Source organism: Amblyomma americanum, chromosome 4 (assembly GCF_052857255.1).
Source record: "Amblyomma americanum isolate KBUSLIRL-KWMA chromosome 4, ASM5285725v1, whole genome shotgun sequence".
Lineage (NCBI taxonomy): Eukaryota > Metazoa > Arthropoda > Arachnida > Ixodida > Ixodidae > Amblyomma > Amblyomma americanum.
The window spans coordinates 165,722,264-165,738,238 of NC_135500.1; the positions used below are offsets into that span (position 1 = coordinate 165,722,264).

Genomic DNA, 15,975 nt, shown 5'->3' on the forward strand with positions numbered 1-15,975 from the left:
CCTAAAAAGCCGCTTGCATTAGAGATGTATTTGCTTTAGGCCAGCTTAGTGAGGTATGAGACGAAATGCGCATCACTGTAGCGTATGACGCTCGGTTTTAGCAAGGAAAGGGTGTTGAAACTATAAAAAATAATAAAAATGAATCCTGTTGGCTCCTAAGGACCAAACAGAAGTTGGGTAACTTTAGCGACAGTGTAACTACAAGTTGATAGGATGACAAGCCACTTCATCTCAGTATTTTGAAGCTTTTATTAAACTGTTGGCCTCTCGCCTGCTAAAAAGTGGTTCCTTTTTGCAAAATGTTTTTTTCGATGCAAAAAGAAACAAGAAGCTGCAGGAATAAACAACTTCTATTATTTTCTCAAGGGTTGTATGGAGCCAATTGTGAGCGGCACAAATTATCAGTTTTTTTACTCTTATTTCAATTCAGGGGCGCAAAATGGAAATAGTCATATTTCGATCCAGCCGCACTTTTTCTTAAATGGGTACAGATACACAATTTCCAACGCAAACAAACAAAATATTTGATTATTGTGTGTAAGGAGATACCGCCTCGCAGGTTTTAGCCGCAAGCCTCGAATGGAACATAATTTAATATTATTTTGGATGTTGTCCGAATGGCTTTTCAGCGTTTCCACCTGCTCCGAGTTACGTCAACGTGATCCGTACCCAATTAGTTTGACGTCGCTGAACCAAATTGTTGTCCACAGGAACTGCAGGTGCTTGACGGTGAAGCCGACGTCATCAGGAATGCGTCAGCCCAGGTCGGCTGGGCGACCATGACGTGATGGCGCACTTAGCGCTCGCGCCCACCACGGCCGAAACTGGCGCTAAAAATTCCTTGTATTTAAGTATTAACTCGGCACAATACTTTTTTGCATAATTACTGGGAACATAGGCCTCTTTTAAGGCAAAAAAAAAACGTAGACCCAAAAGCTTTGTGTCTGTAGCCCTTTAATATTTCACACGGAACCGAATCGGAGGTACAGGAATGAAAAGGAAAGCTCTTTTATGGAGAGTTTTACGCAACAGAAGATGTTAAAATATTTATAACATTTATTTCTTCATACTGCCACCTCGGATGAGAATGTGGCAAGAACAGATAAGAATTCACAAACAAGTGGCAACAGTCAGGAGCATATGAGATACTACGAAAGCGCAAGGAAGCCCAAAGTAAAAAGATGTGAGCTACAAATCATGGACTCTGAAAATTCGTTCAAAGGCGTTCATATCGCGGGGCAGCTATACGGAACAGGCGAATTGCAGAACGTGTGCAGAAAAGACCTCATTAAAATTGATTGCTTGGCTGTGTTGCCACCGGAGGACCCCCGAAAAGATGAAGGCATTGTGACAAGGTTCAAACCCCTGCGCATAATCTCCGATGGCTTCTGCCTCCTCTGCTCTTCGATGAACCGTAAGAAAAAGGGCGACCTCTCTTTTACGAGCGGAGTCAAGGGTGACCCCGGGTCCCCCCCTCCCTTTCTTTGCCTACCCCTAAGATGCATTCTCATCAGAACGATGAGCGTTCCGTACGACGTAGGACGCAGCAGTAAAGCAAAACGGCTAGGATCCTCGGAGCCTCGTTATTACGCTTTTAGTGCGGAGAGCCGCTTGATGGAGGAGCTGAGATCAATTTCAACAAAGAAGACGATACTACGATGCTCACGCCCAGAGCCAAAATAACAGGTTAAAGCCGGAGGGCACAGCACGATTGTTTTCTTTGAACCTATCAAAAATAAGAACGGTAGCGTGGAGCAAACTATTTATTTTGCGACATTAATAAAGAGCTTTAACGGAATTGACGCTTCACTTCATGCTTTATTTTTCACGCTCATATTGAGGTATCTTTAGTAGATGTCTAATTAATACATAGGTATCGGTGTATGATACAGGAATTTGAACTCAGCCACGCTAATAAAATCTCTCTTCGAGCTCTAGCCACGTTTTTGCTCAATGTGAAAAGTTGGTCTTGCCCTGGTAGAGGAACTGCTTGTCTTAGATTAAGTGTATAAAATCCACACATCTGTATTTGCAGTCACCACCATGAGAGGATGTGACAAAGATTTGACCTATATGCTCACGTAAGATTCATTGCACTCTAGGCTCTAAACACAGGATTTTTTTAAATCAGGATCACGCTCGCAAGCATTTTTGCCTTCGCTAAACTCTTGTATTGTTTGATTGCATTTTCTAAACACCCCAGAGCAGAGCGTCCTGTTATGACCTCCTTCAAGTAAACCCTTCTATTTGAAGCGTAAATATAACTCAGAACGTCTGTCAGGTCCTGTTCTCGACATTTTGATATTTATCTTTTCTGCTATGTTAGGATTTATATTCGTCTTACCTCGAGTCAGCAAATTGTCAAGCTCTACAATAAAAAAATCCGTACAGTGGGCACAGAAAATTATTCAGAGGATGAACGAAGCCATCTGAAATGTTGCGCATGAGTAGAACTCGCAGTCTTTCTTGCTGTTATGCTCTGCCTAACAAAAAAGACAAAGAAACCTAAATAAGGATTGGATGTGCGAAACGCCCGTATCAACATACGGGCGTTTTTCACTGCAGATCAGCACAGCAACGACAAGCCTGCTTCGTTTGCCTTTGGGCACCTCCCAGAAGTCAAGCAGGTAGCAATTACCAATGCCCTTATCGAGCTTTCCAGCTCCCATCTCACGTTACCCAAGCAGCACAGGTAATCGGCCCAATATTGGAACAAGACGGCTCCATCCTGGTCCTTTGTAGGGCCGGGCTTTGCCAATACAGCTCCAATCTTGGGCCAATTACCTGTGATGCTTGGGTGACTACATCATCGAGCAAGTTGCGCCTTCCTGGGACCACCGCTGCCACGGTCACGAGGTTGTCCACGTCTACGATCCTCTCTGGTCGTGCCGTGATTGTGAGTCATCATGATGGCAACTCCTTTACATTGAAAACTAAACATTTAGACAGATTTGCCTGTCTGGTTGGGTTTGAAGACTTATAATAAACTGCACATTTCCAACTAAAAACTTTAATTTCAATCCAACGTATCGAAGCCGACTCGGCTCCTTCATCGGGGGTGACTGAGGGCAGTAGCTAGCGTCTTTTAAGTATGGAGGAGAGGAGGGGTCAAAGAAACGAAAGCTGTGGTGCGAAAGGCGTGGGGGAGGGGGAGGAAGGGGCGGGGTTGAGACTGTGAGGCACAGTGCGACAACGTGACTCACAGCCTTACCCCCCCCCCCCCTTTCCTCCCCCTCCCTCGCCTTTCGCATCACAGCTTTCGCTCCTTTGACCCCTCCTCCCCTGCATACTTAAAGACGCTAGCTACTGCCCTCAGTCACCCGTGTACACACAGGCCGTTGCAACGAAGACGATGTACTGTAGACTGAGCTACCATGCCGCGCTCTACTGTCGCTGGTCGTCCGCTGGTTGGCAGCTGTTGATGGTTCCTACCTGTTCTGCCTCACATGCTCCGTGTCCTTGTCGCCACTCCTCCCAGACCAGTAAATCTTACCACAAGCAATCAAGGCCCTTGCGACTGTCAATTTGTTATGCTGTTTCCCTGGAAATACGCTAAAAACTTCTCAGTCACTGCTGCTTGTATTGTTGAAAGTGCAGCTGCACCCTTCTAAATTTTCGCTCACAAATTTTAACCTCGCGCTATATTAAATATAAATACATTTCTTTAAGTGTGTGCATATGTACAGTGCGATAAAATTGATGTAGCATTTTTCCGGGTACTGCTTTGGAGCAGTTCATCGCGCCTCATATCCTCCGTCGGTCCCTAAGATGCGAATGGAATGTAGGGAATGAATGTAGGGCCGCTGTGATACAATTCTTTTCGTCCAATTCTGTCCGATTCTTAGCATGCGCCCGACTGATTTCAGAGCAAGCGAGATGATGTGTAATCGAAATGCAAAAAGGATCACAATGAATCACCTTCAACCTCCGGAAGCTCCATTCATCGCCCACGCACCTTACTTCACCCTATTGAGGCGCCACCAACCACCAGTCCACCTACCCTCCATGCTGCGCAAGGCCTCCACTCAAACGCAAACTACTTGGTCCCGCGCGAGTCGATCTCACTTGGACTAGTTCTGCGCACCTCCGCATTATGGCGTCGATTGAGTGAAAATCGCCGATATTTTTTCTCTTGATTTTAAATTCTGGTAGGTGCTGTAATTCTGTTTCGAGAAGTAAACTTTTGTCAACATTGAGAGCTGCTCTCGACTTATGAAGTACTTTGGGAGAACTTTTTTCACAGAATTGGAGGGTTTTATTAGCGACAACATGAATTCATGATCGCTCGGCTACTGAAAAAATGAGACCACACAAAGAAATGACGATTTCAGTTAGAAACTGCCTAGAGTGAGCAGAAATATGCGCAATATTGTAGCGATTCTTTGTTGTATTTGTTTTCTCAGTGTTCTCTGTTTATCAACACTGAGACCGGGTTCTAAGACTTTCTTTTTACTGCTAGAGATGAGAATTCTTATGCTGTCTAAACGTAGCAGGACTGTTTGGGATGTTTGTGATCACGTGCTATAGCTTCTAGGATTTTCTTTATCGTTGATGGCATTTAAGGTGTGCTACATTACACAAACTGCCCAATTACACGCTTTATCAAGGACGAAATGTGGCAAAGTCTGACATGCGATAAGAGCAAAACTGAAGGAGAGAGCACAGAAGTCTCATAGACTTGGCTCAAAGCACGTCTAAAAGTTGTACTAGCAAATAGCGTGACAGAAGAGATTACGAATAAATAAACTATGCAACTGAAATTGAATGGTTTTATTTTTAGGTGCCAGAGTCATTGATATTTTACTTCCACTGGGAACGAAAGAGCACATTTAAAGCATTTTAAAAAGTTTCTTTCTTGGCATAAAAACACACTACTTGTCGCTGTAACCAGTCTAAGTAACAAAACAATACAAGATGCGGACAAGCTGAGGGTCCTTGAGTCATAAGTCAAGCGCAGGTATACAATGCCTCCATAGCACAAAAAAATGCAGGGCCAATTACTTAACACATGGATCGAACGCATATCTGCAGCAGGTACCCGGACAGAGATGACCACATGCGTTTTACGTTCGGTACTTCAAAGTCGGGTACTACACCACGCTCAGCTGTATCTACTGACAAGAGGACAGTGATGGACGCTGAGAACAATAGGAAGCAGTGCGTAGTTTCAGGGTTTCGTCATAACTTACAGCCGTCCCAGTTGTCTATGAATATGATGACTTGGTCGTCCTAACTAAGCTTATCGAACAGCGAAGGCAACAAGGCTTCTAAAGAGAAAGAACGTTATGTCCGTTGCTGCTGCATAGATTGTAGGGGACGGCACAAACAACGATTATGATAGATCCCCCTGCATGCGCATACACAACACAAACAAGGCGACTAAACTCTGTTGCAAATCTGAGCCGACAACTTGAGCAGTGGTTGATACAAGTCCGGGAACGTGTAGAGCTTACAGACTAGGGCGGAAGAAAGCGAACTAGTTGCTCGATGCATTCCGAGTTATTTCCACATCGAGAGTACGCCGCTCACCTCCTGAACCCGCTTGTGATGTATCTCGACCCTATCTGTGATGCTATAGAAGTTGTAAAAAACCTGTTGTTTACAATAGGAGCCCATATTTACACGGACTCCTCAGCTGCTAGTAAACAACTAATAAGAGTTAAAAAGACAATAAGCATCACTCAGGAGATATATCCTCTCAATAAAACACTATCGAAACGCATCCAGATGCATTGAACACAAGAAGACTCTCAGAATGTTGAGCGGAGGAAAGCAGAGGTCCTTGCCTCAAGCCCCAAGCCCCAGACATGACTGTCAAATCCACCAGCCTCCCGTTTGATACCCGATCCGCTCTTCCCATCTATTTATGCGGTTTAAGAAGAAGTACCCATGCCCTGATTATTCGTGCACTTTCCCCCCTCCTTCATAAATTAACGAGATGGGCGGAGATGTCCCTTCGAAGAATAAGGGCTGCGGCTGAACTTAGCCTATCGATGATGTGCCGATCGATTACTGAAGATGAAAGTCCACGCCGGCCACCGAAGTGAATTTTCACCACCTTCTGTGGACGTGCACAGGAACACAGGCCTCATAAACAGCACGATTACAGGAAGTTACAGAAGCGTGCTCAGGTTTCTCCAGGAGAATATCCGCCACCTAACAGACTATCGAGATCCTCCTTTTATGTCACATGGCAAGTACTAGAAATAAAAATAGGTATTCAAAACGCGTCTTGGCCAGAAAGATCGAAAGCAAGTTGCCTGCGCGCACACACAAACCACGCCTATAAACGTAAGGAAGAAAATAGGCCAGCCTGCTAAAAACAAAATCAAAAAGCTCTAGCCACATTTTGTGCCGTATTAGTTATGCAATATCATGCTATAGTTACCTGAATCACAACGCCATGTCGTATAGTGAATGCTGCCCAGCGTTCAAGGCAGACTCGAATATTTGCAACAGAAGCAAACTGCTCACGATGAAGGTGTGACCTCGTCTGAGTGGACCACTAAGGTTTGATGGAACCGGCCGAAAAATCGAGCAGGGCTTTCACCCGGGCCACTCAACTTCGGCGAGAGCAGCGCGCGAAAGAACTCAGGACGCGAGCATGATGGCTACGTCGGCTCTTACAGCAGGATCAAAGAGTCTGGTCCTTCTGTTTGCATAAGCGAATGTGGCAGCTCTTTCCTTGTAAAAAAAAAAAAATACTCCTCACGCGGGTACAACGTGAATGGCAGCCAGAATTTGTGTCAATAGTAATAACGTCGCCGCTCGCGCAACCCTATGCACTCGTATTTTTATTTGCAGGAACACTTCTTATGTTCTTGTCCCTGTGGGAACTTCTGCCACAGCGTTGTATTGGACGTCGCAAGGGAATGCTAATATGATACAACGTTAAGATTTAGAAATACAAGACTGGCGAAGCAACATGACGATGAGATTAGATGGACGCGATTTACTCTGCTCAGGCTGGAAAGTTACCTGAAAATGCAAGCTTCTGTGGCGTTAGCCAGGCTGGTCGTGCGAAGATTGATTGCATGTCTCTTCTGGGCCTTTATTACTGGCCCCGTCTCACAAAATACGAAAAGAGTCTGGTGGTTGCATTTTCTGTGCGGTTGTATATCTACCAGCGAACGCATCAGTCTCCTCGTTGTTAGCCTGAAAAATAATTCCCCACATAACATGCGCTTCTTTCTTTTATGTGGCATGACGTATGCGACGAAATGGCCGTGACATTCCCCAGCTTTCCGTGACCACGATACTGTCACGCCGTTATAGAAGCCCGAATTTTGTGAATGTCTTCATATTTTCCACATTTTCCTAATGACAGACATCACAAATCTTTACCTCACCTCACTTACACTGAAACATGGTCTCAACATAACGGGCTTTTTTGCATGCCCGCCAACCCAGGTATGAAGGATTTTAAGCAGAAGTTATTTATTCGGCGCGCTGCGCGCGCTGTTGGCGCCAAAACGGAGAACACGGAGCCCAACCGAAACAAACATTTCCGAAACTTTTCTTCACTGCCCTGTTGCCTGCGTGCTGCGCCGCCACTGTAGTGGCGCTTACGTCAACAGCGCCTTGGTAGTACAGGGCTGGAAGAAGCCAGAACGCGGTGCGAAGGAGCCGAGCTTCTGTCCTTCTACCCGGGAGGCACAGGCGCTATCCAGGTGGCACCTGGTGAGCGAGGCGACAGCGACGGGCGAGTTGCCGCCATTACGCAATGCACGCGCCGGTGTCACAGGTCTCGTGGCGCCATTCATCAGCATGTCCAGTAATCAGTTATTTGTTCTTAAAAGTGGTGGCCTAGAGAGCGGCGACAGCGGCGTCCTTCCGGATATAAAGTTGCGTTTCGTGTAGCACGTACTGGCATCATCCCCTCTTCTTCAGCACTTGGCGAGAGGTAGTCGCGTGAGTCGCCATACGTGCAAAGTGGCAAAGAAAGCTGACCGCGCTGTCCTTGCGAAATAAAGCTAAGGAGAGAAAAGTGGCGGTTGAGGGCTCTATAAGCCCTATTGGAATACGCAACGCCTTTTATGCAGTGCACTTTATGATTATTTCTACAATCAACGACCAGATAGTCTGTGAACTTTTTCACGCGGTGATGAACATTGATTTAAGCACAGAGGATATGCGCGCATACCAGGAAATCACACAATACTACAGACTAAATCGTCAGATTTATCCGGGAGCGGACAAAACGCTCAATAAAAAGAGGAGGTTCTTTGGAGGAAATTACAGACAGGGGTTTTTCCCAACCCAGTACTCTACAGCAAGTGGCAACGTACAGTATTGAGGTCAAAGTGCAAATTTTGCGATCAGCCAGCAAATTTGGTCCACATGGTGTGGACGTGCCCGGCTAAATATGATAGCTCACGCACTATAGAATCCAGGGAGGCTTTGCTCCGCAGCCCAGACCCCAACGTCCAGCAAGACATCATCGGTCAAGCCCTTGCTGCTGCTGTATCCCAAGGGATCCCGGCCGACGGCTAGGGCCGGCAGGGGAGATGGACTTCTCTCCTGGCGTTCATTGACTGGTGTTACAATAAAGTTGTTTCTCTCTCTCTCTCTCCAGGGACTACTTTCGTTTTCGTCAACTGAGTTGCGGCACCATTAAACTTTTTCTGATAACTCCGCCAGAGTATTCACACTCCAATTCTACGATTATCATGGGCAGGCACAATGCCTTCTGATAATTTATTCGGGATAAAAAATTAAAGTGCTATGACAAATTATCTGCAGCACAAACTGCTATGTTTAAACTTTATCCCATGTTTTATTTTTGTTTCGTTATTCGTTTATCCTCGTGTTCAATATAATTACCAATCATTACGCAAGCATTCGTTTCATATCTCAGCCTCTTGTTCCAAATGCGTGAAGCAGGTAAATGCGCTGAGCGTATGAACGCATTGTAAAGGAAGGCTTGTGTCCTGTTCGGATAATGAAGAACAGAAATCAAGAAATGCGAGGATGACAAGCTGGCGCAGTAGATAAAGTAAACCCTAAACTTGCAAGAATACACAGGCGCCGAAAATTCTGTTGCAGCGCTTTATAAATTTGAGGAACCCAACACAACTATCAGAACCCCTTCCTGAAGCACTAATCGAACTGACACTGTCGGAACAACACAGTCTGTTGTTCTTCACGAGACAATGGAAGGAGCACTGTCGGAACCACATTGTTGTACTCCATGAGACAATGCAAGGAGCAAAAACACAACCGTTACTTGAATAGTGCACACTTGTATTTTTAGATAAAAAAAATCCACAAGACAACTTGAATAGCAGGGTCAATAAACCACCGAAGCATGTGCAAATTCTTCCTAGAACACAGGTGAAATACTTAGTGTTGTGGACGTTGTAATTTTGTAATTCTGAATCTCGGAAATTCACTCTCTTCATAGCCAGGAAAAAGGATCAGATCGGTCACAGTTTATAATTGTAGGTAAACCGTACATTCATTGCCGCACTTGAAGGTAATGTGCACTTTTAAATTTATCTTTAACTTCTGCCGAATGTGCTTCGATTTATGAATTTAGGCAAGCGACAATAATTACGGCGACAGCGTCGCTTTCCGCTCCAAGGTAACACTCCGGTTACTTCCTTGCTTCTTTGAAAAGTTGCCGGGTGGAGCAGAAGTCGGTGCAAGACCTTCTGGCGCTGTCATATGCCGGGCCTTGGTGCCATCCTTTGCGACCGCGTTCCGCGGCTCAGACTTCTGTCCAGACGAAGAGGCCAGCATGCTCGGCCGGATGACGTAGCTGGCGGAGAAAGCGGAAGTGAACATGAGCGGATCAATACGGCCATCGCAGATATCGCATACATCGCAGCCAATAATCAACTGAAATATTCAGTCAAATGACTACGCCAGCCTGCTTTACAGAATCGATTTTTCACATTCAGTGCAGTGACTTAAGTACACATGACGTGAGAGAGGAGGAAAACGATAAGGCAGGGGTTTAACTAGGCATAATGTGTGAATGGGTGCCGTAGATATGGGCTTCCCACTGACTTTTCGCGATAGTTAGAGAAAAGGCCAAGCTGTCCTGAGCTGTCCAAATTGAATTAAAACCACCAAAACCACTCACTTGCGTCATTCTCAACCTCTTCTGACACCAGAGACAACTGCAACCAGCACTACACCGGCACCTGAACGAGAGGCTTAAACTGCAAAATTAATTATTCTCCCTGCCTTTATCTCCGATAGGTCTTCAAGCTGACTTCTATAACTTTCCTACTGATCCAGCTGCGGTGCTAAACCAACTTCGTGCTGCTCCATTTGAGAGCGCCCCAACACCTAAAGCGTACCTACCATCCCCAACCCCACACATTCTTCCTGACAGGCTGGACTGACCAGCATCAAGCCCCCAAAACAGCGATGGCTCATCAAGCTGGCGTGCAGAATCGCGGCAGCAAATGGGGTCCTGTACTGAGGGCTTCAATTAGGAAGCACGAAACAAGGAAATCATATTAATTGGAATTTTTTTCCTTCGTCCCTTCCTGCCTCGCAATTCAGACTTGAACGTGTCATTGCTTCATCTTGGCGATGGAAACCCACACGCAAGCAAACAAAAGAATCTGAAGCTATAAATGCTCACTGTTTGGCTGCAACTGTTCGCTTGGAAAAAAAAGCTAAGAAGGCATCTGGGAAACCATGGTTTGACTGACATATAGATGACGAAAATGCCCACTGGCTTGTAGGGAGGCTTGTCGCAGGGAGGCACACGAGGCGTGTCCTGCTTAGACAAGTATCAGCCTGAACACAAAGAGTCGCTGAACGCCGCCAAGAGGATTCTGAGATCCACCCCTCTAAGCAACTGAGTTAAGCGGAATTTTTCTCCGAGAGAGCCATCCTGGACTGCGAGAAGGAATTTTTTGCACTTAATGTGATCTGGTACCATTCGCGTACTAGAGCTTCGATAGGTTCACACTGTCTTGGCTCATTTATCTAAGCTTATGAATTACACTCCGCGAGCCAGAGGAACGCAGGTCGTGGAGGGCTGCACCGTGATGCAGTAAGTGATGCAATTATAATTCTGAACATGCGTTACAGGCATTTCATGCACGAATGCTGCAATAATGTAGCTATGTTATCGATGATTACGAGTTCCAGTAGAGAAGATGCCCTTTCCGCGAAGGCGCACCGTTTTTAATCAATATTGTTACCAAAATTTGACCAAAGTTATCAACGATTTTTTAAACTACGGTTGTTTAGCATGAATAAAAAGAATTTGCCCAAACCGGTATTACATTCCCGCTCGTTTGAAGCAGTCTCTGAAATCCCACTGAAATGTCAGTTATTTTTGTCACCATTCTAACTCGTTGCACTGCGTGACTACGAAACCGAAAAGTGAAGAATTCGAACTAAGGATCATCATCATCATCATCATCATCATCTGGTTATGCCCACTGCCAATATCTCTTCCATATCTCTCCATTTAGCCCGCTCCTACCAAAGAAGGTTGCAGCTTGAACTTATTATTTTTAAGCGCATTGTAACACTTCTTGAAGACAATTATCTACTTATTCCTAACCAACTCGGGTTCAGGAAAGGGCTGTCAACTACAACTCAGCTGTTGAAAGCAATCAGTGATCTCGCATACGCTCTTGATACACGCGGACATGTCGGCGTCCTAGTCCTTGATTTAAAAAAAAAAACGTTTGTTCATGCAATCCACCAAGGGTAATGTTCAAACTTAAGCATTTCCTTGACTGTAATAAACTTAGAAACTGGATGGAAGATTATCCTTCAGGCCGACTGTAGTACATGGATGTGCAATGTGACGGCGATGTACCAGGCCATGTTCATGTCTGGCGTACCCGAGGGGACGCTATCAGGACGAACTTGTTGGTCCTTTACATCAATGACCTAGCGGTAAATATTATTAGAGCAATCAGAATATTCACAAAAGATTGCATTGTTATAAAACAGTTGTCTCACATAGTGATTTGGTTTGGTTTGGTTTATGTGGGTTTAACGTCCCAAAGCGACTCGGGCTATGAGAGACGCCGTATTAAAGAACGCTGGAAATTTCGACCGCCTGGGGTTCTTTACCGCGCACTTACATCGCACGGGCCTCTAGAATTTCGCCTCCATCGAAATTCAACGACCGCGGCCGGGATTGCGCTCGCGTCTTTAGGTCACATGAAGATTTGGTCACTTTAAACTATGTACTTGGTAGAATAGCAAAGTAGTGTTCAGAGAGGCAGATTCTGTTGAATCTCGAGTAATCAGTTTCTATGACTGTATCAAGAAAAAAGAACCCGCTCAATTTCCCGAATGAAGGGGAAAACAAATCTTTAAAAGAAGTGAAAGAATAAAAATATCTCGCAGTTATCAGCTCTTCTAATTTGAAATGGGATAAACATTCGCAATATGTATGCTCAAAAACAGTTTTCGTGCTTTTTTCTCTTAGACGATCGATCCTGTCTGCCTCTCTCGACAACAAGTTACTGGCATACTGTTCTCTTGTCCGCTCTCTACTTGAGTACAACATCCTGTTTTGGTTTCCATACACAGCTCAAAGCATAAATAAGTTGGAAAGTGTTCAGTGGGAAGAACAGGTTCATTTTAAATACTATTGTCTTGAAAACTGTCCAACTCAACTTTTATTCAAAGCAAGTCTCGCCACTATGTGCAGCCTCGCGCTTCGGTTCGTCTTTGTTCTCATAAACGGTGTACTGAAAATAGCATACGAGCTTCACTTAGTTCCTTTACCAAACAAAAACCTCAACAAAACATTCACCGCACTTAGTAAACGATAAGTTTTTTAATGGCACCTTTCGTTACTAGTTAATTATAAACCTTTTAGCAGTTTTCTTTCTAATCTGTCATAATACTTTGTTTGAACCATTATACTGGGGCATTGGGCATTGCATAGCGCTACTTATGAAATATTATTTTCCGCTGCACTGTACATATATTGCGTTACATAGTATTACACCACCCATTCTCAGTATTCTGCATATGAGTTGTTGGTCTTGGTAAGCTCATATCTCCTTGTAGGAGATTCGTTTTTTACATGACCTTTTGTAATGTGTCTAAAACTATCATATTGTACCCAAATCTTGCAATTTCGAAAGAGGCTACAAGTATGGCTCTGACTGACTGACAGACTGATTGACTGACTGACTGACTGGCTCACTCACTCACTCACTCACTCACTCACTCACTCACTCACTCACTCACTCACTCACTCACTCACTCACTCACTCACTCACTCACTCACTCACTCACTCACTCACTCACTCACTCACTCACTGACTGACTGACTGACTGACTGACTGACTGACTGATTGACTGACTGACTGACTGGGTGACTTACTGACTGACTGGGTGACTTACTGACGGACTGGGTGACTTACTGACTGACTGACTCACCGACTGACTGACGGGTGACTTACTGGGTGACTGATTCACCGACCGATTGACCGACGACCGGTGCACCGACGACTGACTGACTGATTAATCAATCTGTAATTATTTATTAGGTATAAATTTTCTTGATAAATACGTGTCTAATTAGCTAAGTAATTAACTGATTGGCTAACCAATTAACTGATTGCATAAATATATAAATAAATAAATGAATAAATAATTAGCCAAATACCAAAATAAATAAATAAAATGGCATTCAATACATGCCGTTAGGTACTTCTCTTCACGTTCACAAAGTTATTTGATCTTGAAGCATAAACACAGCAGCACTCACTATAATTTGCAACAAGCATGATGTGGTGCAACTGCTTCACGCAGGATTGATAGTCTGGTTGTATTGAAAATTCATGCATTAGGTGCAAATGAAAAAGGTAAAAACTTATTTTTATGCGGCTTGAACGCCCAAATGGGACGCATGGGATATGAGGGACGCTGTAGTGGAGGACTGCGGATTAATTTAAACCACCTGTGGCTCCTTAATCTGCACTGACATCGCACAGCACACGGGCGTTTTTGAACATCGCCTCCATCGAAAAACCCTCACCATGGCTTAGATTTCACACCACGACCTTGGAATCAGCAGACGAACGCCAAAGCCATTGAGCCATTGGAGCGGGTGGGCAAACATTTCCACAAAGTTTTCACGGCGAATTGAATTCCTATTTTTTTACACACAAAAATGCGGTCGCCACCGGTGCTTCGCGGGATATGCTCACCATTATTCTGCTTAGCAGTGTAAGTAGAGCCTTATGCGCAAGTTTTCAGGCCAAATAGTTTCTCAAACACACGACAGAAAGGAAAACGACGTCCTTACTGTAGTTTTCAATTTCCCTGAAGGGAAGACAACTATCGTTATCGCCGTGCAAGACATTAGGTCTTCACCGGTGCCTTAAGTGCCGCATTATGCGACTCAGAAGGAGACCATGCGTTGTGTAGACTTTGGTTACAGTTATAGTCCTAATGAGCATTGTGGAGTGGTGCGCCTCGTAACTACAACAGTAACAGTTCCACTACTGTTATCGTGACTGGACTAAGTAGAACTCACCTATACATAACGAAGCCGAGCACAAGCACGAGCGCAAGAACAGAGATTGCGAAGCAGGCTACGATGTACGTAGAGCTCCTCCTGGAATCTCCGAGAGCCCGGTCAGCCGATGGGTTCAAGGCTTCTTGCAGCTGCCTCAAAGGCGTGCTTGCAACCGAAGGCAAGCCCATGGGAGACTCTTTCACGGAAGACAACTTCCCGACCTCCTTCGCAAGCTGTTCTGCCAGGCCCTTTCCTGTTCCGGGCGACGAAGCGGGGACATCTTTTCCAGTGGTGGGCGTCCCAGAGCCCGAAGTAAACTTCGCGACCTCCTTTGTAAGCTGATCTACCAGGCCCTTTCCTGTTCCGGGTGACGCAGAGGCGACATCTTGTCCAGTGCTGGGAGTCCCAGAGCCCGAAGAAGCTGAGCCGGAGGGCTTGCGTCCTTGAGCCAGTGCACCGTCTGGCTCCGTCTTCTGTTGTTCAGACGTGGATGACTTCTTTTGGAGGAAACCAGCTCCAAAGCTTTCGACTTGTTCTTGAATCTTGTTTTTGATGTCTTCCGGGATTAGCGGGTGATCTAAGACTTTCGACGGCTTGGCTTCGTTTTCCATGCCGATCAGTTTCTTAGCCTTCTAGGTCCTTTCACCGAGGCATGAGCGATCTCAGCGCTCCGGGAGCACCTTTGGCGCGAGTGCCTGTTTTCTTCCTCTTCTACATCATCTCTTCTCTTTCTTCTTGCTGCTGCTGACAGAATGGCTCTGTGATGACCCCCATAATGCGCAGGTCCACACGGGACGGAGAGGCAAAGAGACACCGTATGGCTCAGTTTAAACAAACAGATATATTCAATAATTACACATGATTAAGATTATACATCAGAGGCTGGGGCGTCCGAGCTTACGTGCCGACGACTTCATGGGGACGATGGAGGGGCTCCGGTGTTGATCTCGAACGGTTGCTGGCAGAAGCTGCACGCCGTCGGGCTTCGGCGCTGAAGGCCCCCTTGGCGAACGATGTCGTCCTGAGCGTGCTTCTTCCGTACTGCTTGTCGATTTTTATATCCTCTTCTCCCCACACTCCCTAGGGTGAGGACGCCCACGCCGGAGGGGAAGGAGGGGGGCTAGGGCTTTCACTTGGGCGCACAAACATACCACCGCACTTATGGTCTCGCCCCCCTCACGTGTTGAGTCCGAGGGAAAGAAGGTTGTCTTCGAGGTAGCGCATAGCGTCGGCTGTGGTAAGGCGCGCTCTGGCCCACTGACAGTTCCCGCGGGTCACCGGCCTCCGTTCTCCATCCATCAACTGACACTCGCTCCTCAAGGTAAGGCGCGCTCTGGCCCGCTGACAGTTCCCGCGGGTCACCGGCCGGGAAAGTGGTCCCTTGTCCTGGGATGTGCTCGGGAGGCCTCCCCTGGAACCGCCACGGCAATTGGGGAGGATAAAGCCCGTTTCCCCGCGGCGGCGGCGGCGGGTCCGGTTGGGTCCGGTTGGGCTTAAACCCCTTCGTTCTG

The 15,975-nt window shown here is 45.9% G+C and overlaps 1 protein-coding gene across 1 annotated transcript; it reads right to left on the bottom strand.

The window, feature by feature from the left end:
- Window positions 1-9,251: 9,251 nt before the first annotated feature.
- LOC144130433 (uncharacterized) lies at window positions 9,252-15,188 on the bottom strand. The gene is made up of 2 exons (XM_077664355.1): window positions 14,483-15,188; window positions 9,252-9,760 (listed from the first exon to the last, which is right to left on the bottom strand). The coding sequence occupies exons 1-2, from the start codon at window positions 15,073-15,075 to the stop codon at window positions 9,553-9,555; spliced, it is 801 nt and encodes a 266-aa protein (XP_077520481.1). The 5' UTR covers window positions 15,076-15,188; the 3' UTR covers window positions 9,252-9,552.
- Between the last annotated feature and the right edge of the window lie 787 nt (window positions 15,189-15,975).